Raw genomic sequence first — 25182 nt, 5'->3', positions numbered from 1 at the left:
GAGCATTGATTCAAATATCTTGAGCCTATTCATGAATGACTTGTTCAAACCTTGTTTGAACGAATACAAACCTTGTTTGATTAGCTTAACGAATAAAATTCAAACATGAGATACTTGCTTCGATTCAGCTCATTTACAGCTCTAGAATCTAGAACTTCTAATTCCTAAAATCTCAACATTAGCCACTAAATCAAGGACCCAACCACAGAATTTTGGATCACTTGTTTCATATCCCCTTTACAAATCCTTACCAATTATTGGGGAAAGGATTTTTAATTTGAACTTGCGTGCAGCTGGTGTAATTTTTTTTTATTTTTATTTTTTTTTGTGTTTATGACAATGAATGAAGTCAATCAAATAAGAAGATTTAGCAATTTACTCAGCAAACCTCTAATTCTTTTATGTAGCTAATTTACAAGTAAGATTATCGTGCATCATTTTGATTAGTTTGGGTTGGATGCATTATTGTGATATTGTCCAGGCGGTTGCGTTAAACAACAAAGCAGCCTTAACTTAACTAACAGCTACCACATCAAAGCCAACAGAACGGCACTTAACGGTTAGTTTTTGCATCAACGGCGACGGCTGTGGAAAAACCGGCGCTATATTAGTCGTCCTTTTGTACGCGCCAAGCCACTTGTTCTGCATGTACCGGTGCTTCCTCCACGGCGGAAGCAACAGACCTCTGCTCTTCAACGATCGCTTCGCCGCGTCGCTCATCACCTTCAAAACCTGCTTCAACTCCTCGCTCCTACCAATGAAAACCCTGGGTATTGACCGTACAGCGTGCTCGTACCGAGCGGTGGGCCTCGCGATCTCGAATTCCGTTGCGAAATCTAGGTCTACGATGTATCTCGTGCTCCGATTCGGCGGGTGGAACCGTAGAACGTCAATGAACTCGTAGTTACCGGAACTTAGTCCGCCGGAGCTCTCCCACTTCGTCTTGCAGATAGCAGCATTGTATCCTAATTTTCTCAGAAACGCCATCACGTTCCGCAGAAGCACCGGCATATTTGACTTCACGCCAGAAAACACCTCCATCGCCTTGGTTACATCGGCGCAGAGCATCTTTTCAAAGGAGTCCGCATTTTTCTTCTGAGCGATGCGATTCATCGAGTCTTCGGCGGAGTTGACGGCCGAGTCATAATAACGTACCGAGGAATCGCGCTCGGAATCCGAGTCATCATCTGCAGGAGAATCGCTGCAGGCGTCATCCACGAGAGAACCGTAGACAAGCTCGGACAGGCTGGGCGAAATGACATCCTCTTCGTCGTAGGCGGCGGCGGCATCAGCGCTGTGATCACTTCCGCCGCTGCTGAAACAGTCAGGGACGATTCTAGCCTTGACTTTATCGTGGAGAGGATCGGTGACTCGTTTCATTCTACCAAAACCGGACATTTTGGGAGGGGTAATATGGTCTGAAATGAAATGGAAGATGATTAAAGGCTGAACTGAAGAGTGGAAGTAGAGGCGGAGAATATGCTTTGGTGTATTCCGGTCGTTGTGCAGTAAGTGGCAGGATATCCATCAGAAGCACAGGATTATTCGAGTGTGGTGCATGGGATGTTAGGTGGACGGACTGGATAGGGCCACGTAGTTAAGCATTTACTATGAATGAAATGGCTTGGAGCACAAGCTGGGCACGTGGAGGCAATCGCCATTCCAAGGGTCATTTCGTCGGTTTTCATGATATGGACTTTTAGGAAGCTTGCGGGGTATTCTGTTGGAGCGTGGAATTTGGGCCCTTTTGGCTTTTTGTTAGCTTGTCTAGCAACGTCGAATTATTGATGATTGAATGTATGCCACTCGTACCTTCGAAACAAAAAAATAAAAATAAAAATGCGCACATGCCACTCGTGTTGGATTTACTCAAGATTAAATCAGTGTAAAATTTTACGCCGTTGGTTGCATTGAAAGTAATATTATGTTTTTTTTTAATTGCCGAATGTTTTTAAAATATTTTTTATATTAAAAAAGTTAAAACTCTTTTTAGTCTTTTCTTTTAATATAGTTCATTCTTTTAATCATATGCATGTTGTCATTAAAATTTTAAATTTATGAGAGGCAAGACCAAAAAAAAATAAATAAATACCACAATCAAATTATTATTTTTTAAAAAATTAAATTTTCGAAACATGACAAATAAATTGAAACAGATGGATTGGTCACTAATTGCTTATGGCTGGTCCGGTAAAGTCTAATCTTGTATAGTTAATTTTCCTCGTCTGACAAGGATAGACTTTTTTTTTTGACTTCTTCTAGGTTGATCTTTAGTAGTTTTTATTTATTTTCTTTTGGGATAATTTCAAAAACCTCCCTTGAAGTTTTTAACTATTTCACTTTCCTTATCTGACAAGGATAGACTCTTTTTTTTTTTACTTCTTCTAGGTTGATCTTTAGTAGTTTGTATTTTTCTTTTGGGATAATTTCAAAAACCTCCCTTGAAGTTTTTAACTATTTCACTTAGCTCCATTAAAATTTTTAAAAACTACATTTAACTCTCTTAATTTGACATTTTTAGTAACCAAATCTTAAAATAGGTTCAAAAATTTAATGAATACCCTAAAATGCCCTTATCTTATAATATTTAATTTATTCTGCTAAACAGTTGTAATGTAATTTGCACAATTACAAAAGGAATGAGTGTCAAATTTTTCATGTCAATGTTTGTTGTTGAATAATCAACTATTACAATAAATCTATCACTATAATATGTTACTTTTCATAGTGATTTATTGGGAATATAGATTCTTTTTAAGATAGAAAAGAAAGCGTTATCTTGATTTTTTAAAAAGTTTTTGGAGTAGTTCAATGGTAGAACTACCACAATTTGGTAGTGATTTTGGGGCATTTTTTTTTATTGATTTATTCTTGATTTTGGTATAAAAAAAAAGAGATAAAAATTTGGATGATATTAGAAGTTATCAAAAAAAAAGTTATTAGTTTGATGTTTGATCAAGATAGAGATTAAGAACAACATTGATAGTTTTTCAGATTTTTTGATGAAATATAAAATGAAATGAATAAGAAGGAAAAAGGAGAAAAATATCCACTACTTTTATATTCCCAACTATCTTTTTATATTCCCAACTACTTTTTATCTCACATACATCACATCACAAAAAGTGCTACAGTAATTATTCCAAATAATATTTCAAATAATACACTATCCAAACAAACCCATAAAATTCATTCTTTGTCTAAGCATGGCGAACAAGAGAGTTTAATTAGAATATTAATACTAGTATTGTCATTTTAAATATCCACCTCTAGCAACATAAGATTTGATCCAGTAGATGGAAAAAAGGATTTACAAAAGGATGAAAAAAATGATACGTTTTTAGTTGAAGAAAAAATTAAAAATAAAAAATCATTCAAAATGTCCTTTACATTTCGCTAAATGAATTTTTTCGTTTTTCACTTTTAAAATATTAATTTTATCTCCATTATAAATTCATGCCAATAAATTTTGATCCCAACCTAGTTTTTCAATCACTTTTTAGTCTAAAAATCACCATGTGACTCATATGTGATCATTTTTAGGTACAAAAAGGTCAAATTCCACTTATTTAGGGGTAAAAATGAATATAGATCAGCTAAGATCTTTTTTTTTTTAGGAAAAATGAATATAGCTAATTTCACTTTTTAAGAATGAAGCTAAGAATAAAGCATGAATATGAATTGGGTCATTTGTTTAAGTACAAATGGTATCTACTCATTAAATTGATCATGTGTGAGTTACATGATGGATTTCACGGTGAAAAGTGGTTAAAAATTTAGGTTGAGACCAAATTTTATTGACTTAAATTTATTTTTTTTGGTCAAATGTCAACTTGTATATATATATTGACTTAAATTTATGAGAGATGTAAATTTGACATTTTAAAAGTGAAAGAAGAAAAAAAAATTATTTAACAAAATGTAAGGGATGTTTTGAATGATTTTTAAAAAAAAAAAAATATTTAAGATAGACAATCGAAGGTCTTCAATTGTAGTCTCAGTGATATATATAGCTACGCTTGAATAGTTATTTGGGAGGGGGGGATTTTAAACCCAAAAAAATCATTATAGTGATTTTGTTCATAAATTTATATGTAAAATAAAAAAACGGTTAAAAATATGTTTAGAATTATCTGAAATAATGTTTTATAGCAACAATTAATTTATTTGTTGTCATACTAATAAAACATTAAAAACCCTTCAAGAGAGTGGTGGAATGGGTGGTTTGAAAAGAGGGAGTGTGAATAAAAGATCTCGAATTCGAGTCTTTTCACTTATATTAAAAAAATGAATAAAATTAAAAATAAAAACCCTCCACTTTTTTTTTTTTTTTTTTTGACAAAGTTACAGCTTGTTTCCACCAAACCAAACATTCTCTCTTCATACGAGGCACCTTTGCTGCTCATCCCATTTTCCTGGTAATTGTACGCCAGAAATGAATGGGCAAAACTTTAGGAACCTGTGATGGAATATACAATTTCAGTGTCTTTGCTTGAGGTTTACGGAGTGCTTGTTCCCTACAGACAACTTTCTACCTTTGCAAACTTTCTTGCAGAAAAGCATCTATAATTGCTTTGAACAAGTTGGTAGTTTCAAGTCCAATTCACACAACTTTGAAGAGTTTATTTTTCTTTAGATTGGAACGTTTGTATTTTCAAGGAGACGTACGAAATAATAAGCTTGTTAGAGATGGGGATTTCCTCGAATAAACGTTTTGGTTTAGAGTTTTCCAACCTTGTGTTTGTGAAGCCAATGAGATTTTCCACTTTATAAGAAAGAAGGGAGAAAGAGGGGAGTTTGAGAGTTGGACCAAAGATTTCACAATCCCCTAAGGAATATCCCTCCATCTAACGTGAAATGGCCTTTCTGTACAAATGATTTTGCTTACGGAACATGGGATAACTGTAAATGACATAAATTTCTATGCAAATTTTTTCCCAACAAATGTTTCATGCTTATGGGAAAAAAAGTTTGCATCTCTACATCATAAATTCATATTAAGTTTGCATCTCTCCATAATAAATTCATATTCTATTTTTTCTGTTAGCTTCGATGTCGCTTAGTTAGTACACAAACTGAACGTTCAATGAATAATTTGGTCTCAATTAGTTAAGGGCTCGATTTGAGTTCAATTTACAATGAACTTGAGCTCAAATTCCAATAGGAATTGGAATTCATTTGTAGTATTAAATTGATTTCGAACTTGTAGATATTTGACTCATTAAAACTTGATTCAATTAGAATAATAATATTTTATTTAAATTATATATTTATTATTTATTAGATAGATATTATATATGTATTAGTGATAATTTAATATTACAAATTGAAGAATTAAATAAATTTTTGAGCTCTCAAATTGAGTTTGAACTCATCGAATGTTAAATCAAATCGAACTCAAATTTAGATTTTGAGCACAAAATTTTGAATTGAACTCAAATTATGAAAAGTTCGATTCGATTTGCTCCTTTTCAACCCTAGTTAGTACCATTTCATAACCACAAAGTTGTTTTTCCAATTGAGTAAAAGAAGAAAAATATAAATATGGACACATTTTTTTAGTAGGAGAGTTCAAACTCAAAACATCTCATTTACATTCGCTCTCCTTGAACCATCCAACCCATCCCTCCCCCCAAATATGGACACACTTAATTTACCATCTTACGGTAAAAAACTTCAATTGTGCCATTAATCTTTCCATATTTCAAGTGGACAATCTTAATAAAGAATTTCGCATGCCAATGGATCTAGTTTAATTGATTAAAAGAATTCATGGTTTTTAAAGGCCATTAAGAAAACGAAAGCAGGGAAAATAGAGTCAAATGAAATAAAGATAGCATTAAATAGAAGAGAAATAATATTACATCTATAAAACACATAAATTTTTTGGTTAAATAAACAAAACAAAATCATTTGTACTAGAATTACCTGAAAATGAGGTCTACGTTCAAATCCATAGGAATGGTATATGAAATTTTCAATTTGCAATAAAGCTTAGATTTAACCCTTGACAATTCTAATCTCTAATACTTTTCATTTGTTTGACACCAAGATTTGTAGCTCAGAGACGACTTTTACCAATACCGCGGTTTCAAAATCAGAAACACTGAAAAATCAGCTAATCCGACAAAAATCAATGGTATGCTTATGCAAATCATCTCAGTGAAGGACAAAGAATGAAAAATCAAGAAAGACTCGACTATTGAATTCTAGGAAGAAAGTGGACTAGAATGTTGTGTCTACATACAATGGCTTGCTTGTTTATTTCAATTAACAAATAAAACATAAGATTGGTCACTGCCCCAAAATCTGCACTTAGATCTTTTAATCAAGAAGCAAAAATTTGATGGGATTAGATTCATGATAAAATGCTTTTATATTCTACTAATTTTTTCCAAATCTATAACACATCCCTCTATGTGACTTAAATTCATGATAAAATTGTGCTATTCAAACAAATTTTCTGAGAGTTTTGACTATAACAGTCTATCACCAATTACCCCTAATTATTGAATCACTAGCCATGTATTTTCAATTTCAAATCCTTCTACTGATAGAATACAAGGAAGCAGAATAATACCCCTACAAATCAAGATTTCGAAAGTTGATCAATCTCTCTTCTACCAAGGCCCCATCTCAAAACCGATCGAGATGGCACAGTGGAAATTTTTCTTGTTTAAAGCAGAAAGGACCATCCCTTTTACAAAGGGGCAAAGGTAATCCAGATCACCTGCTCCTGTGACTTTTATCCATTTCTCAATCATCCCTCCTGGCTAGACCAATTAAGCTAGTGCATCCCAGCTCACCCCCGTATATAAATATTGCATGACCGAAAAATCAGTTCTTCCTCTCTGTCAAAGCCGCTAATCAAGCTCTTTTGTGAAACCAACTCAGACGTTATATATATGCATTATCTGTGTGTGTGCGCTCAAGACCTTCTTACAATATGCATGAACAGATGATTATTGTGATAGAAATTAAGATAGCCAGCATGGTTATATATGGGGAGTATTATCACTTTTAAACAATATATTTATACCAAATCTCAATTTTGAACCCCAAGTTTTAATTTAAGTTTTCCAATCCCAATTAACCGTTGAAAATTTTGTATAATAAATGCATAAGTGCATATAGCCACATATGGAGTTGATGGGATACTTTAGAAATACATAATTCCTTGTGTAACATCGCATTATATCTAACTATTATTAGCTGAGTCTTATTGTCTACACTTTTCCCTTTTTCACTATGTATTGAAATAAAATGGTGGACAATTTTATTGTGTCTGATCAATAATTAAGTGGCCGTGCTAGAGATCTGCATGATAATACAAGACATTTGCGCCTGATCAATGGTTTGACATTAATAAAAGACATTAATAAGGTGTAATGTGTGAAAAATAGGACTTTTCCTTGCAACATAAAAAGTGGGGGGCTCAAAAAAAAATATAGCCCTAATTATATAAATACGCATCTTTATAGGTGCTTTTTTTCTTGTCATCATTCAACGTTCAAAGTGTCCACCCTTCCGAGTCCTTATACTTCTCCTTACAGCTAAAAAGCAGCAGAAAACTTGAGTGCCCTGCTCTCTTCTTGTTAAACACCATAAGATCACATTCATAAGCCTCTGAACTTTTTCTCTCCTCTCCCTTTATCTCTCTCTCTCTCTCTTTTTCACCTCCAGTGTGTGTTGTTCTATGTGCTATTGGAAAGGTTTTGTGAGGGGGATATAACGTTTTCTTCTACCATCCATCTATCAAAAAGCAAAGAAAAACAATGATCCCTGCATGTTTCAGCAGCCCAGAATCCAACTCAAACAGCTCGTCACCAACACAAATGCCTCAAAACCTCATTACATGCATTTATCAAACTCACCTGTGCAACTCACCAACCCATCTCACACTCACCTGGTCAAAAACCCTCTTCTCCCATACCCTAACCATCCATGCACCAGGTTTTTTCTCCATAACCATTCCTCTGTACCCATCATCCTTCCCGTTCTTCAGGGCCCGGCCCGGATCTAAATCCATACACTTGACCAACAGCCATTATAAGAAACTGAAGTTGTACTGGGACTTTACTCGGGCCAAGTTCACTCAGCAGAACTCAGCTGAGCCCGAGTCAGGTTTCTACTTTGCAATTGCTTGCAATTCAAGAATGGAGTTCTTTCTTGGTGACCGGTTCGACGAGTTGACTCGGCGGGCCGAGTCGGTCTTTTCCAGAGTCCGGTACTCGGACGAGTCAACTCTGTTGTCTAGGCGAGAGCATGTGTTTGGACGCAGGAGTTATGTGACCCAGGCTCAAGTTATGGGGTCCAAACATGAAATTGGAATAGATTGTGGCGGTGGAGTGCTCAAAGTAAAAGTCGACGGAGAAACAAGGCTAGTGGTCAAAAGGCTAGCTTGGAAATTTAGGGGGAACGAGAAAATTACTGTTGGTGGAGTGGAAGTAGAGTTTTATTGGGATGTGTTTAATTGGATAAATAAGTGTGACATTCACAAAAATGGGAGTGCCCATGGTGTATTCATTTTCCAAATTGGTGATGGTGGAATTTGGCCTGAAATGGTTGGAGCTGAGAAAAAATTAATGAGGAAAAGCTTGTCCTCTGTGGTGGCGGCCGCCGGGCAATCGGGCATGTCATCGGTGTCTTTGCCACCGTCTCCGTCGTGCTCTAGTGTGTTGCAATGGGCTGAGGAGAGTAGTGATTGTGGAAGAAGTTCATGTTCATCTACAAGGTCAAGTGGGAGTGCTGGAGGATTTTCCTTGTTATTGTATGCTTGGAGAAAAGAGTAGTTAAAAGGTTTGAAATTGTGATTCAATTGATCAAATATTATTCTTGATTGTTTATAATTGACAATTTTATGTCTTGCACATTATTGTACAACTTTGATATAAATGTTTCTGAGGTTGTGCAAATACGAAGAAATTTTGTGTATTCTTGTAGCATCTGAGTGTACAATGGACTAAGCCATTTCCTTTTGTTCATCCATTAATTTTCGTATTTTTTTTTTCTCAGACCATGTTTTAAACCTTACTATAATGAGGCATAGAAGATGCGGAGTTTGGCTCCTCTCCAATGAATTCTCTCTCCATTTTCTACAATACTGTCTAGGTGAATGATGATGTGTTTTTAATTATTAGAAAGAGATATGACCATTTTAAATTTAATTAATTCTAAATTTTATTAATAAATAAAGACACGTGTCATGCATTCAGATATGCACTACAAAAAATAAAGAGAGAATCCACCGGAGATGCGTAATTAGACAATTGCACATGTCAAACATAATAATACACTCTGGGTATAGCTTCATAGTAATTTTTGTGTGATGCTGTTACTTAAATAGTAGTCGTTAGTAAATTTCAGTTAGGACACTTTTGACCATATACGTATTATTATTTTAGTTTTTAAGCTTCAATTTTAGACTCATTAACTCCTACAGTGTGAAGTTCATTCTACTTTAATTCTTGAACTTTGATTTTTGACACTTCAAGTTTATTCTACAAAATTGTCAAAACTAACAAAATAGTAAGCAAGTATGCTCAAAAGCCAAGGAGGTCTTGGTGTAATAATTAAGATTGAGGTATCTGAATTTAAAGGTCTTGGTTTCAAATTCCCCTCTTTCCTCTAGACTTCTTAATTAATTCCATCCCCTCCAGGAAAAAAAAAAAGGAATGATCGAAATTTAAGGACTAAAATTGGATGAATTTCATGTTTGAAGTGGTAAAGTGTCCAAAATTCTTAATTAGTTCCACCCCCTCCAGGGAAAAAAAAAAAAAGAATGATCAAAATTTAAGGACTAAAATTGGATGAATTTCATGTTTTAAGTGGTAAAGTGTCCAAAACAAAAGAAGGGAAGAGGGGGAGAGGGAAGAGAGGGGAGGAAGGGGAAAGTGTTCACAATTGAAATTTAAGAACTAAAATAGGACGGATTTCATACTTTAAGGAGTCAAGTGTCTAAAATTAAAATGTAAAGACTAAAGTGGGAGTGAGTCTAAAGTTAAAGGGTCCAAAGTGGAATTTATCCCATGCAAATATGCACAATTAGGAAAGCAGTTAACATTCATTGACCCAATGACGAGGGCACATTTGTCTAAGTAATTGTAATTTAAGGATTTCACTAAAAGTCCAGATTCAAAACTAGTCAAACAATTTTAGATTAGAAATTGCACAAAAAGTAAAAGAAAAAAAAAATTGAAAGAATACATAGCCAGAACGAGACAGAAAATGTTAAGAGCCCGTGAACCTCCTCATGGCTGCGGCATTGTATTCCCATCTAATCCAAGAAGACAAATTTGTGTGCTTTAATTGACATATTAATTAACAATACAAGTGTACAAAATCCAAAAACATATATTGACAATTTTAAATGAAGGAGATAGAATTCTTTCTTCTTACCGAGCAGAGTTGGCCTCTAAAAATGAAAAATCTATCCGCTGGTCCTATTATTACCTTGCAAAAGGAGTAACAGGAATATTACTAACATTTTACAATTTAACTTTGACAATTCCAACAATTATGACATAATCATTTGTGGCTTGAGCTCCCCTATTTACAACCTTATTTTGTGTTTTTTTTTTTGTAGGAAAAAGTTTGAGTGAGTTCACTTCCAGTCATCATCACATTCCAGGATAACTTAGATTTTTTTTAAGAAAAAAGTTTGGATGTGTTCGATTTTAGTTACCATCACAAGTCAAAAAACATGTCTCGAGACTATAAATCGCATGTAGAAGTTATTACAAATCGTCCGCAACACAGCCCTCACATGATTCGAACTTACAAATCGTGTTGGCCTTTTTTTTCTTTTTATTTTTATTTTTTGGGTTTATGATTGTTGTAGAAAAGGAGGATCCAAGAATCATGATTGAATAAGAGGGAGATCCAAAAGTCACTTTCTATCAACGTACATTTTGGAAGAATATTTATCAGTTTACCAAACCATTTGTCAAAAAACAACATTGGAAACCTTTGCAGAGGCTCTTCTGAAGCTTTTCTTCCCATCGATATTATTTTATCATCTTTGTAGTTGGAGCCTTAGAGGGAAGCTTTTCTAGTCTTTAATCAAGAAATCCGATGACCACAAAAACTCGGAAGAAAGAAGAATAACAAATCTGGGCTGCGGCGCTCCACATGCGCCGCTACATTGGATTCTCGTTCAAACGGAGACTATCAAAAGTAGCAAGTACCGCTACGTACTCAAGTCACCACACAAGTCTTTTTTGCTTATTTTTTGGACACTTTGCCATAGATCACGAGCAGCTCTCATTACTCTTTGTCCCTCTTTCTCTCACACGTAGTCACACGCTATACTTCCACACACGCCTATGCATTGACTTATCACGTACTGTGTGTTATTAGTCTTCGATCTATTAAGATGCGTTTGATAAAATTAAAGTTTGAGAATTGAAATTTAAAATATAAAATCTGATACATTAAGTTATTAAATTTTTAAGTACTAAATCTGATACACTTTGAATGTATATCATATTAAGTGATAAGTGAATAATTTATCACTTATTTTTTAGAGTAAATTTTGTCTACGAAACTCAATGCCACTTAATTAATTCAAATGTTCAATTTTTCATTATCAAACGCGTCTAAACATATTAAAATTTGAATTCATTAGATTTAAGTGCTGAATTAGTTATTAAACAAGACCTTAGTGTTAGAAAAAAAAAACGTGTATATTACACGAATGTCAATCGTACATGCGATTATTTAAAATAGAAAGATGTTGCACTAAACGATATATCAAATCGTGTCACATTTTGTAGGTGCACTCATCGAAGTATGCTTGCGTCTCCTGACTTGCATTGAAATGGAATTGACGGGAAAATATGCGATGTTTTGGGAAGAAAAAGTATAAAACGCGTCATACTACCATGTCGATTCATACGGTTTCAAAGGTTCTGATAAGTTAGAAAGAGTCGCAAATGTACTTTGCCTCTTTTACTTTTACCTCCCAAAAACCAATGCAGATAAATGCTATAGTAATATACAATTCCATTTGGATTTGATTGTACAATTCCATTTGGATTTGATTGTTTTTCATAAACCAATTTTTCACATATAAATGCTATAGTAAATAAACTCTACACCCTCTATTTTTCACCCATACCCCACCACCATCACCCACCACTATCCACCACTACCTCCTCATCTACTCTCTCCCTCCTTCTCCCACTTCTTCTTCCTCCTCTCTCTTTCCCTCCCCCTCTCCACCTTTTTGGTAGCCATCAACGACCAATTTGTAGTCACGAGTTGATCTAGTCACCATGGCCGGCAACCAGTTTCCGGTTGCGACCCATGATCAGATTTGGTCGTGGATGGTAACCAGAAAGGGAGCGTAGAGGGAGTGGTGGTTGCAAGAAGGGGTGAGGAGGAAGGAGGGGGGAAGGAGAGGGAAGAAGGAGAGAGGAGGAGGGAGGGAATGGGGGGAGGAAGAAAGGGAGGAGAGGGGAGGAGGGAGAGAGGGGAAGGGTGGTGATGGTGAAGTTTTTAAAATTTTTAAAAGCATCTCATTAAAATTTAGACAATTTATTTATGGATTAATTTTTTTATATACTATCAATGTAAAGATTTTTTTTTTATATAAGCAAGTTTAGATTATAACACATAACATGAATTTAAATTTAAAATTCAAATCATTCATTTGTGGCATACATCCAAGGCTACTAATGTAGAAAAAAATATGACATTGTCGATGCATTCAAACTTTAAACCTTAAAAATACTCCAACATATATTCTCAAATACACCACTAAAAAAATGATTAAAAATATCTACAACAAAAGTTTTTCACATGTATTACTAAAATAAAATATTTCAAAAACGCACCTAAAATTGTTAATCCAAATAAAGCTTCGTCTTATCATTGTTTTTTATTTATTATTTTCTAATGAAAAGATCTATGATCAATTAACCATTGAATTCTTTAGTACATAGTTATTAAACCCAACCCGAATAGGAACCCGGCGAATGAGGTGAGTCAGCTGGGCTACTGGTTCAACCATCCAGTCAATTTTGGTTCAACCACTCGTTCTATACTAGTTTTATTTGGTTCAACCACTAGGTGCGTGGTTAACCGGTAGATTACTAAATATATTTAAATATTATGTTTCATAATTTTTGATATGGTTAAAACTATAATAAGCTATGCCATAGTAAATACTCAGTTAGTCTAATTTATTATAGAATCATTAATTCTTATAAGAATTAACAAAACCTAAATTTAATTAGTAATCCACCAAATTTCAAGTATAAAATTTTATCTAAGTGTAATTGTCTAGTTTATTTACAAATTTTAAGTGCAAAAGGTTATTAGGAACAATATTTGCTTTAAAATGAATTGTGTAATACGTTATTTTTCTTAAATCCATTTCATAATTTATAGATTTTGGGGAATAATAAAATTTATTAAAAGATTCCAAATAAATTTTGTTTTGAAAAAATAAAATAAGAATAAAAGTCTAATATATAATATAAGAATGACTAAACAACCAACAAATAGGTTGTTGTTCCAGTGGTGGTTACCCTTACTTATACACACGAGGTCCAATGTTTACTAAATCGACCGGTTCACCATGTTGACTGGTTAAATCGCTGGTCCGTTGACAAGTTAATGGTTTAATTGCTTAAACAATTCAATTAAAGATCCAGTTCAACTCAATAACTAGTTCACCGGGTTGACCGATTGAACTGTTGGATCGGGCCGAGTTTAAAAACATTGCTTTAGTGTGAGCCTTTTCTATTCAAATTCTATTAGGCATTACATTTTAAAGAAGGCTCACAATTATATGAATCTAATTAGATAATACAATAATGATACAATAAATTCAGTGTGTTATATGTACTTATTGAGTCAATTTCTCAATAGTGGCTTTGCAAAGAGTTGTTAAAAGTGATGAACTATCAGAAAACTAAACCTAAAATGTAGCGGTTTTTCATGGCATATTTTTTTATCTGTAAAAGTTTATGTAAACATAAAAATGCATATATCTTTTTTTTTTGTTTCTATTTTTTTACATATATATTTTTTTTGTTTCTATTTTTCTACATCGAATTTTCATCATAAAGTTTGAATTATACCCATAGGCGTCCTGTATTTTACTACCCATATTCTATTTTATATTGTATATATTTTTATTTCGAGACGTCTAATATATTATGCACTTTGTATTTTGATACATTCAATTATAAAATCGTAATTTCAAATCAAATCTACGGCTTATGATACTAATTCAATAGCATTGTAAATAAATACTTAAATTACAGTACTCACTCCCCTCCCCCCCCCCCACCCCTCCCCTCTCTCTCTCGCTCTCACATCTAAATTGGAAGAGGTAAATTTTAGTAGACAAACCATAAAATTGAATTTCTTCAGTAAAAATTACCTTAAATGATTTTCTTTTATACATTGGCAATAAGTATCTGCTGTCATTGTACACGTGCGTGGATGTAGATATTATACACACAGTGTGCAATTCTTGTGTACTCCGTGCATTGATGATTTCATTTCCCATCATATTGTTCCTAATTATTATAACAGAGGAATCCTTTTTGTACTTTCGTCCATCAAAATGATGACAGCAGAAACTTTTTCTTATTTGGGGGGATCCAGGGAACACATCTCAAATGTAATTATTCGTGCAGGTTTCTGCCAATTTCAAACAAGAACAAGGAAATTTGAGAAGTAAATTTCAATTTCTTCCAAATAATGGGTCAGATTATAATATTTAGTTTTGGTATTTTTGGTTGGGCCTGGTTCCACAGTAAATGAGAAAAGAAACTATTGTGGAACAAGCTTTAGCGGAACCTATTTGGAGGCAAATCTTGTGGATGAGGGCTAGTGGGCCTTAAATATTGTATACCATGATAAATCTTCAAATATGGAAGAACTCAAGGAATTGGAAACTGGAAACTGGAAACTAGCAATGGGAACCCTTTCCCTTTCACCAACTACTTTCCTTGGTTTTTGAAAGCACAGGAGGGATGGACTATGGAGTTCTGTGTTCATCTGTTACTAATTGGTAAAGCTGTAGCATTTTCAAGGAATTTGTTTATCCTTTTCCTCACTAATTTCATACAACCAAACACTGCGCAAATGTGAATTTCTTTTAGAAGTTGGAAAAATGTGTCCAAGATTCTCAAGCACTAGGTTAAAAAGTTCAGGTGATCTTTCTTCTATGAACAGGTATCATCTTTTCTAGTTTGGTATATGTAAGAGATGGTTTCTCTTACCATAAAAAGCTAAGAATCTTCTTTTACAAGCACAAATATTGGCAACCAAGAAGCAGGCTTAAATATAGTAAAACCATGCACCCAAAAGACATCAAAATCATTTCCTTAATTACTTCAGAAGACCACCAATCACATCAATATAACAATAAAAATCATAACAAACAGCATCCTACAGTGTTTATAATGTCAGAGCTACGAGTGGCAACAACTGCTTACATACTTTAGACCAAGTGGACTGTGAATCTGATTCTCAAATATTTGTGCATAAAAGTAGAATCATATTTCTGAAGTCTTTAAGAAAACTAGGGATCTTAATCATTCCTTATGAAGGCAAAAAGCCAACTAAGCAAATTAAGTTTTTAAGGGTAAGATACAAGGGGTGTTCTTTGTCATCTCCTGCATGCAGTTTCAGAATATCATTCAGGAAACTGTCACATAGAACTAACGCGTGTGAGGCCATTCATGTAATGCTTGTATATCCTTGCAGTATCGAGCATTTGATGCTTTTAGCTCTGAAAAGAGCACAGAGCGATTTCTCATCCCCAGAACAAGAGGGAGACTAGTTATAGATCAACTTGGGTCTAATACCCCAATGATGTAAGCAGAGCAAAGTCTGTTTTCTAAAGCTGATTTGGACAATCTGTCTTGGTCCATGTTGAATAGCATGCATGTAGAACAGACTGTTAAATTCGCCAGAGAATAAGTGATTCATTTATCTGACCTCAGAAAGCCTGGAGTAAATATCTGACCTATTGCTTCAAGTGCAGATATCTTCCAACTCTCAACATGCTTAATAACCTGCACAACATTTGAAAAAACAAGAATCACCAAGTTATACAAATGATTTACTATTTGAACATGGTTGCAGGAGGAACATATATTCCACTTACTCTTAACTGATCGTCAATATCATAGGTTGTGGTTCCATCAATCAGAATGAGAGGCCTCCACGGAAGTTTGAGATGGGTTCTGCAAATCAATGGTGCGATCAATTACAATCTTGAGAAACTTCAATTTTTGACAATCACTCCATTTCTACTCAGCATTTTCACAAGTCTTCTAGAAGCCAAAATGCAAGTATAGCTCAAGGAATTATTGTTCCTACTAAAGCTCAGATAGAGTTGCAAATTATGGAACATAGAACCTCATAACACTACAGGTACACGAAATGCTTTAGGAAATAATTATATTGTTGTTTTTTACAGTATCCATTTATGCATGTGAAACAAAAAAGAAGAGCACTGACTTATACTCTTCCATTTCTGGTTTGTTCAACTTCAAAGAAGTTTGATGGTAAAATCAAGAAGCAAGTTCATATTGAATTAATCAGATGTTCCAACAGTCATTGCTTGCTTCAGGGACTTAAACAGATGCAACCCAGTAGCTATTCTTCAGAAATAATTATATACCTATTCAAGGAATAATAGAATTGCTTAGACAAAGGCTAGATACAAATTAAGTGATATTTACCAGGTACACGCTCAATAAACATTTGCATTACCTTAATTTCCACGATGCAATTATATATTTGGCTTTTGGATTGATACCCTGCACATGAAAAGCATAGATTCAAATGATGGAGCAAACTGAAGCTTGGTATAGACTCATGAGCAACATTAAGGTAGAGAAAGCTACTTATGAAGGCAAGAAATTACATTAAGAACTGAAAAACTTACAATCAGAAACTAAATGAAAACTAATCAATATGACATGAAGATGAAACAAGGAGATATGACATGTTTGCAAACAGAAGAAGTAAACATCATTGCCAATCAACCCAGTATGAAACGCAACTTCAGTAATATTGCAGTGCGTAAAGACCAATTACAGAAAGTGACAACTAGAAACAATTATGGAATTTCAACTGATATATTTGGCATTTCAATTTTGTGATATGAAGTTTTGATAAGCAAATAAAGTGGTTGTTCATTTCTAATGCTCAAATGGAAAAAAAAAAGAAAATCCATCTTGAAGTTACTTTCCCTCTCCTCTTGATTTGACACTTGAAACAGACAGCAACTGCCTGCAACAGTTGCCCAACAAGAGAAGCTGACTAACATGACTGTTTGATAACTAGTCAATGCACAGCTCACAAAATCAGAAAAACTCTGTTCAGAGATCTTCTACAGAAGTATCCAGATCAACTATTCAATGCAACCTCTTCCTCATTGGCTTGTTTTTCTTCCCTGTGGTAAAGGAAGGAGGGGAGGAAAGGCTCTCACACCTTCCATTTCAGTTTCAGTGGAAGCTCAAAGTAAAACAGGATCTCAAGTAATGTTGCTCCAGCAATCTTTGGCAACTGCAGCTATCTTACTGGCTGTCTAGGCAATCCATTCTGTTTATTTCATTTCTTCCTTCTTTCTAGCCAACAATGAAGAATCTATAAAGTAATATGAGAATCATGTCATGAGATGATCTTGCACCTATAGACATTCAGTATATTGCATACTTCTCAATGAAAACATGACTAAATCCAAAGACGTTTTACATTCTTTATATGATTTGATAATAAAAATTTCCCTTTAATTGGACTAACTTTAACATGGAGTGCTAGCGGGGAAATAAATCTAACACTTTCAACCAGCCCTGACATCAATCAAACACAATTCTTCAATTTTTCCTAATTGCTGAGAAGTTATAGAAATCGTCCTAGTTGCCAATTCATAAAGCAGTTAGTCTGGCTTATAGATTGCTTTAAAAGCAGCCAGTAATCAATTACACATTGAATCCATGTATTTTGTTATTATTTTCCAACAAATTTTGGAACAGAGACCATCTATTAGGTAATAGGCAAGACATGTTGAATCATAAAAGGGTAGAGAAAATGTATAGAGTGATAGGCCACGTGTTTTCAATATCACATTTTTAGTTAGCCAGTATGATTCACTTCATGGACCATGATATAGGGAATATATGATTATGAAAGAATAGGGAAAACAAGAAAAACTATTAGACTACAAGTGATTATATTTGCAGCTTTAAATGTTGTCCAATTAGTCTTAAAATTTCACCACATAAAAGGCATGTTTAGCATTTTTTTATACCATATCAAAATATATCTAGTTGAGTAACTCCAAATGAGCATCTATCAATTTACAATATCAAGTCCCAACTTGCCAATCCTAAAAATCAACACAAGGGTAATTCTTTTTCTTTCTGTAGTCAATGAGTAGTGCACTATTTTACTTGTATTCCTTGATACAACAAACTTCCAGTGCACTTATTATGAGAAAATCAAAGAAAACTAGTGCATACAGTCTATATTGCTGAATGTCGGGAAAATCCAAATGATAAGATATTGATTGAAACCAGTATCAGTTCTATTTTTCCACTGTCTCTACAGATCAGAAGGCCACACTCTATTAGCAGATAAAAGCTTCCACTAACATTCATGTGTGGCACAGGGTCCATCTGATATTGAAGGGATATCTGTACACAACATCAAGAATTCCCTAATACATACCTGATGTGATAGTATCCCTAAGACCTATTTTAAATCAATATGTCATGTTGCAGGATGTGAATGTGCAATATGATTGACCTGCATCAACCTCTTCAAAGGCCAAAAGAGTTGCTCAAGAGTTTATCAATAGGTTGTCCTAATGAAAATCATCAGGCACGTCCAAATGATACTTCATCCAGCATGGGATCAAGGCTCACACATCAGATCACAAAAGCTACTAATTTTTCACCTACATGTCATATCCAAAGGTGTTATACCTTATCACATGACACAGTGAGGGAACATGTTGCTAGATAAGAAACAGCATGAGTTGGTTGTGATGCATCAGAATTCTTTAATCTGGTAATGATTTGCAAATACTCTCAATGGAAAAATCAACAGAAAACAGCATACTGAGAGTACAAACTTCAGATGAAACCCTTATTTCTGTTCTAGCTACTAATTTATGCATTATACTTCTGGGTGACAAAGATAAGATTGACAGTTGGCTATATGATAATTAATATTACGTGTTTATGTATGATAATAAGTTGGTAACAGGTGATAAAAGCAATGTCTGTCAAAGGCAAAGCTGAAAGAAAAATAATAACTTTGTATTTACAAAGTGCTACATTTCTTGGTTCACATGAGTATGTGACTAAACCAAGCTAAAAAATTATTAGCTTTCAATTTTCTTTGAAGGTTTATAAAATACTTCAAGAGATGGAAGAAATAGAATTGATTGTCTGGATTATGGAGGTTTACAAATACAACTCATTCTTCCTATTTTTTCAGCCAAGAGAAAACAAAGCTTAAACAATGATAGCTATCTATTGAGAGAGAATACCTTCTTAATCTCTTTTAAGAATATGGATGGATTGTCAAAGAAAGGCACCAGCAGTTTCAAGTTGCGTGAATACAAATCCCTTCCTGGACGGAAAACCAAAAATAACATAAAATTCAACTGTTTTCAGTGCCCTGATGATTGTAAGTGATACCTTGACATCAGAAACTTGACATATGCATAACAAAAATGACAGAAAGCTAGTATCTTGCAGATGCAACTAAAATATTGCATGCATAAAAGATGAAGTTTCTTGATGCGAAGAGATTGAGAGATTAACTGAAACCAAAAAATAACTCAAAAGATAGCAGACCATGTATGATACCCTCATCCACAGGAATATTAAATGAGACAAAACAGACCAAACAAGTAGTTGGACAGATTGCAAAACTCATTAACAGAACATTAAGAAGTGCGGGAAAATTAATAAAAGAGAGAGAGCTAACTTCAGTATCTTGACATGTATAGCTATAGAAATGCCTCAGACTCTAGCCTATCATCTCATATCCTTCTCCACATCACTAGCTCAAGGAAGTATACCGCTATATAAAGCTCACTAGTAGGAACCAATTGGTTGTGCTGTGGAGAGAGCACTTCTGAAGGCTTTTAGCCTTTGCAAGATACCCTGACTAGAATCTACCCTTTCCAAGAATATATCAGCAAGAGCATCTAAAGGATGACTTCTAAAAGTATTGCAACTGAAATTAGCACAAATTAATTAAACAAGGCCCTTGAAGCTACCGCATATGAGGCTCATAAATGGCTCTTGAGCTCATTCTGCAATAATATGAACCCACAGAGACAACTCCCACAACTTAAAATTGGCAGGTGAACAGAAAGTTGAAGAACACGAGCTGTATGATATCAGGGAACACTCATCAATCAGAATCAAGAGAGTTTCCAACACAACAGAATTTTTTTGACACAGATCAGAACACTTAATGAAAGGGAAACTTTTTCATAAACTACTGATGCTTAAACTTGTTAAAGCATAATTTATAATAAAATAATAGGTTCTTTACCCACACCGCCAACCTTCCTAAACCTATCTTTCCAACTACCGCAAATATGCTTGATCAGAGATTTTATTTACCCAAATTGAAACCTGCCTCAACCAATCTCTTCTCCTACCACAGAATAAGGTCAAGGAATCCAAGGAAAATGTGAAAACTATAAAAAAACTATTTGTGCTAGACACCAATTGTACATAATAGGGACAAAGAAAGACAGAGTGACAAAACTAGAGGTTAAAAGAGTAAAACAACTGACATAAACTGTATTACCATTTCAGCTTGACACAGATCCCGTAAAACAGAGATAAAAGCACTACAACAGACTACAGAAAAATACATGGCACTCTAGCATAACATAATTAAAATGCTACATGCTCTGCAGTCCAGTGTAAAAAAGGTAGACAATGAAAAAGATCTCTCATTTGTACCTTGAAATTTAATAGTTGGATCTTCAAAAGTGCATTCATCTGCATAAATTGCTGAGGTAAAGTGTCCTGAGTGAAATAAAAATTCAAACTCAGTTCGAATGAAATGATTTATTAAACATGAAGGCTGTCTAACTGACACATTGTATATCTTACATGAATTGATGATACTTGTGTGCCTATTGTCATCCATCGAAGTTTACACATGTTAATGTGTTTATGCCTTGGAATTGAAATAAGCTAAACTATGTGATTAGCTCTTCCATAAATTAAACCAAAGCCTCTATACTACTTCCAATATCCTGTTTTCTGCACATAATTATGAACCAAGCATATTTTACAGTCCAATACTTTCTTTACCAGATTGAATTAATGAATAGAGCTTGACAAAATCCTATTGATGCTTGGCCCTGTTTTTACTCCTTAGGACTCATGATGTGTAGTCCTGATTGTTGACATCACTGAGATATAGGAAAATGACAGGATCTGAAAAATGTGTGAATGTTATATATACAGCCATTCATAGCTTGAGAAACAGATTCATGATTTTTGGTCTAATCCATAATCCAAAAGTAGCCACAGAATTACTTGACTTGGAGATGCAAAACGAAAAAAGAGGAATTTTTTAAGATTCTAACATTCAGTTAGAGTTTGTCCAAATCCAAGTGATTATGTATCCTTTTTGACCATTGTGTACTTCTATACAACACATAACAAGCACATTATCCATTCTTTTTCACTTAATATGTTCTTAGTTAACTTTGTCACTGTGTTTAGTTGTATGTGTGGTCTGTGTGTGTAAGCTTCCTATTCGGTGTACTCCCATGTAGAAAAATGCTTGCAGTGCTTCAAGTCTTCAGAAACAATGGGGGCATGTTGTCCTTCCATAGGAGCCTTTTTCTGTTTCTTTATATTTTCTTGAAGAAGCTCATCTTCTTTACAGGAAGTGATATCTAATTAAACCTGCAACATGTATAAACATGAGTCTTGAGACACAAAACAACCATTGGCCACTGGACATTACCTGCACTTTTTCACTATGATGTCATTCTTATTTTGAAGTGTTCTTCACAGCATTATTGTGCTAAGTAAGATGTTAAAAAGCTTGGACAATTTCATATCTAATACAACGGCAACCTAGTAACTAGAAATTTTCGAATTATTTGCATTCAATCTGAGCATGGGATTGTATATTCACTATTCAATTGACAATAGCATCGTAAAAATAGTTATACCACCCGACATACAGTTGATTAGCTAATGATTTTCAGTTCCCGAACTATCATACGTACGTCTTTACACTTGACTGATAGTTACTGTACTTGCTGCTGTTTTGGAAAGGAAGGGAAAAGATACAAGATATTACCTGTTACAAAGTATGCTTTCTCATAGTCAGACTTGATAATCATTAGAATGTCATCTATATTAGAAACCAAATTTTCATCAATCTGACTGTTTGTTGTGTCCGATCTGCATAACAACTGAATAGTCATCATATAATTTTTGTTTCGATATCTGGAAGGAACTTCACTCAATGCTACCCACGATATTTCAGTAAAAGACTTAAAATTATGTGCTCTTTTCCAGAAAAGGCTGCTTAAGAATTCCCAATTACTGAATACTAGGACTCAAAAGAAAACTTTATTAACCAATTTCGACTGTCATCCATCACAATTAAAAAATTTATACATAGAAGGAAGGAAGCAAGTCCATGGAGACAAAAGCTGCTAACCTTCCCTATATAAAACTAAGATGTTTCAAAAGAAAGCACCAAGAATCTTAGAATCAGTCGATCGATCACACATATGAACAGCAGAAGTGATTTACCAGACCAAAATACTCACTATTCTTTCTCAAGCTTGAGATGGTTGCTATGCTATGAGACTAGTAAAATTATTAATTAAGCTGATATAAATTTAAAATTCAAACTAGCAATGTCTGGTAAATGCTAAAAGAAGAATAGCATGTAAGGCATCAACAAGACGAGCATGAATATTGAGCTTCATATATTGTAAGCTCAGTTCAAAATGGAAACCAATCCTTTCTAGGCCATTCTAACCATCGACGTTTCTAGGAGCTATTTATAGCTTTTAGTGATAATTAAGACTACCATCTAAATTCTGCACTCCAGCCAAAAATATTTAGGCAATCTAGTTAAAGTTAACATAAGTCTCTGAATGCAATCATCCACAAATCTCAGACAATAAATTTCAGGTTTTTTTTTCTCAGACAGTAAAGGGAAACTGCCTTGTTCCAAAACCATAAAAAGAAATTATTCCTTTCTCTCTCTCTCACTCTTTTTTTTTTTTTTTTAAACCTTTTCCATTCCAACTCAATCCAATGCCAGTTACTTCTTCATTTTCTATTTCAAGCTAAAAAATCGAAGGCAACACAGTATACCATCAACACAGCACACCCACCCACCAAAAAAAAAAAAGGTGGGCCAAATTAAGGATAAAACCCACCCTTCAAACCCCAACCCCAATTCTTTAAAAAAAGAAAAAAAACCCCAGAAATCCCAAGTAAATGAAAAGTGGGGAAACTTCAAATAATGAATATTCCAAAGATACATGTTAACATGTTGAATTCCGACCAAAATACCTGTTTTTGTCAGACTGGGAGAGGAGTCTTAGAAGTTCAGTAACTCCGGTAACAGCAAGTTTCAAGAATTTTGGGGTCTGGGTTCTTTCCTTCCTGCTATTGGGATTATTGGAGCAGCATTGGAGGACACCATGGTTTCTCTGAAAAGCAATGAAAAAAAATACAGAAGAAAAATATTCAGTTATATAAAACAATTTAGCATACTTTTTTTTTTTTTTTTGCCTTGGTGGGATTTTAATGAGATTTACTTGTTTGGGAAGTAGCAGCATTTGATGGGGTTGCGGGAGGCATCCAATTCCCGCCATTGCCAGTCTTCATTCAGGTATGTTTGTTACTTATCTATTGTGCTTCCTTTTCTCTTCTTCTTTTTTTTTTTTTTTGGTCGACAAATATTTGGTATTTACTTATTTAATTTTAAAGAGAAAGAAAGTCAAATATATTGTTCTAATTGTTTTTCACTTTAAGGGACATTAAATGCAAACTAATAAAGTTGGTTGTACTTAGGCATGTCAAATAGATCGAATTTTATCCAAATTGAATGTACTTGGATAGAGTTTGCATTTAATTTCTCAAACTCAAATTCCGCTGAGACCCAAACCCTTTAAAAGAGTTATGGGTCTAGATAGGATCTGATTTTTCTATGATTATTCAAATTCAAACTCATACCAGACCTATGTATATATAATTAAATTATATATATATTAGTAAATTTATAAAATAATCCAATATTCTATGGTCATTGGAACGAATATACTAAAACTTCATGATTGTTTTCTTTTTTCGAACTAATTCTAGTTGTCATTGTAATTAATATAAACTTTTTCAGAAAAAGGAGAAAATTAATTACAAATAAATGAAAGATTGGACATAGATATAGTTGAAGTTTCAAAAATAAATAAAAGCAGATAATATTTATTTTTTTGAGTTCATAATATTACGTTCAACTTTTTGGATATTAATTTTATTATTTGAATTCATAATATTGTTGCTCTATTCGTCTAGCGTCGAGTTGGAATAAAAACCATGGGCCTATTTGGCAAATAGGTTTTTTATTCAAGTTTATATCTTACCAGTTTTTTATCAACTTTAATTACAGTAATCTGAAAAAATTTCTTCAAATTTTTTACCTACATACTTCAAAATATCCAAAACAAAAAAAAACAAAAAAATTCCCTTCCTCCTTTCTTCTTCCACCTCAACCCACCACTACCTTCGTCACCTACCAAGACCGGCCGACGCCGCGCTAGCCACCTCTTCCGATGCCTGTTCCGACAAATGCAACTTTTTTTTTTTTTTGCTTTTTCTCTCCCCCTTTCCTCCCTCTCCCGCTCCCCCTCTCCTACCCTCGCCACCCTTCCCCTCTCCTACTACCAATGGAGTAGGCACTTCATCAACTGTAGCCTTGGAGGAATCAAGCTCGGCCAATAGCTCCTCAACATGATTCTCAAGGTCAATATCTCCATGTACTCTGGAGAAACTCAAAACAGCTTCCCAAACTTCAATGATCGGCTCAAAAGGCATATCCTCAATGAACTCCAAAGCTTCAACCAAGTGTCCAACTTGACCCAAAACATCAATAACACCCAAGTAATGCTCAATTCCTGGCAGAATTCCATAG

The 25182-nt window shown here is 34.2% G+C and overlaps 3 protein-coding genes across 3 annotated transcripts; 1 reads left to right on the top strand and 2 right to left on the bottom strand.

Moving 5' to 3' along the window:
* Positions 1 to 344: 344 nt before the first annotated feature.
* On the bottom strand, positions 345 to 1775 carry LOC113761413. The gene has a single exon (XM_027304389.1). The coding sequence runs from the start codon at positions 1396 to 1398 to the stop codon at positions 514 to 516; it is 885 nt and encodes a 294-aa protein (XP_027160190.1). The 5' UTR covers positions 1399 to 1775; the 3' UTR covers positions 345 to 513.
* A 5754-nt stretch (positions 1776 to 7529) lies between these two features.
* On the top strand, positions 7530 to 8984 carry LOC113762573. Its single transcript, XM_027306078.1, has one exon. It carries the CDS (start codon positions 7776 to 7778, stop codon positions 8790 to 8792), a length of 1017 nt encoding a protein of 338 aa, XP_027161879.1. The 5' UTR covers positions 7530 to 7775; the 3' UTR covers positions 8793 to 8984.
* A 6343-nt stretch (positions 8985 to 15327) lies between these two features.
* On the bottom strand, positions 15328 to 23875 carry LOC113760071. The gene is made up of 9 exons (XM_027302645.1): positions 23813 to 23875; positions 23565 to 23704; positions 22330 to 22433; positions 20967 to 21032; positions 19529 to 19611; positions 18549 to 18668; positions 16741 to 16787; positions 16130 to 16208; positions 15328 to 16037 (listed from the first exon to the last, which is right to left on the bottom strand). Exons 1-9 carry the CDS (start codon positions 23867 to 23869, stop codon positions 15948 to 15950), a joined length of 786 nt encoding a protein of 261 aa, XP_027158446.1. The 5' UTR covers positions 23870 to 23875; the 3' UTR covers positions 15328 to 15947.
* Between the last annotated feature and the right edge of the window lie 1307 nt (positions 23876 to 25182).

This window comes from Coffea eugenioides, chromosome 2 (assembly GCF_003713205.1).
Source record: "Coffea eugenioides isolate CCC68of chromosome 2, Ceug_1.0, whole genome shotgun sequence".
Taxonomy (NCBI): domain Eukaryota; kingdom Viridiplantae; phylum Streptophyta; class Magnoliopsida; order Gentianales; family Rubiaceae; genus Coffea; species Coffea eugenioides.
The sequence above is the reverse complement of the archived record's forward strand: the minus strand, read 5'-3'. Positions and strand labels throughout refer to the sequence as shown.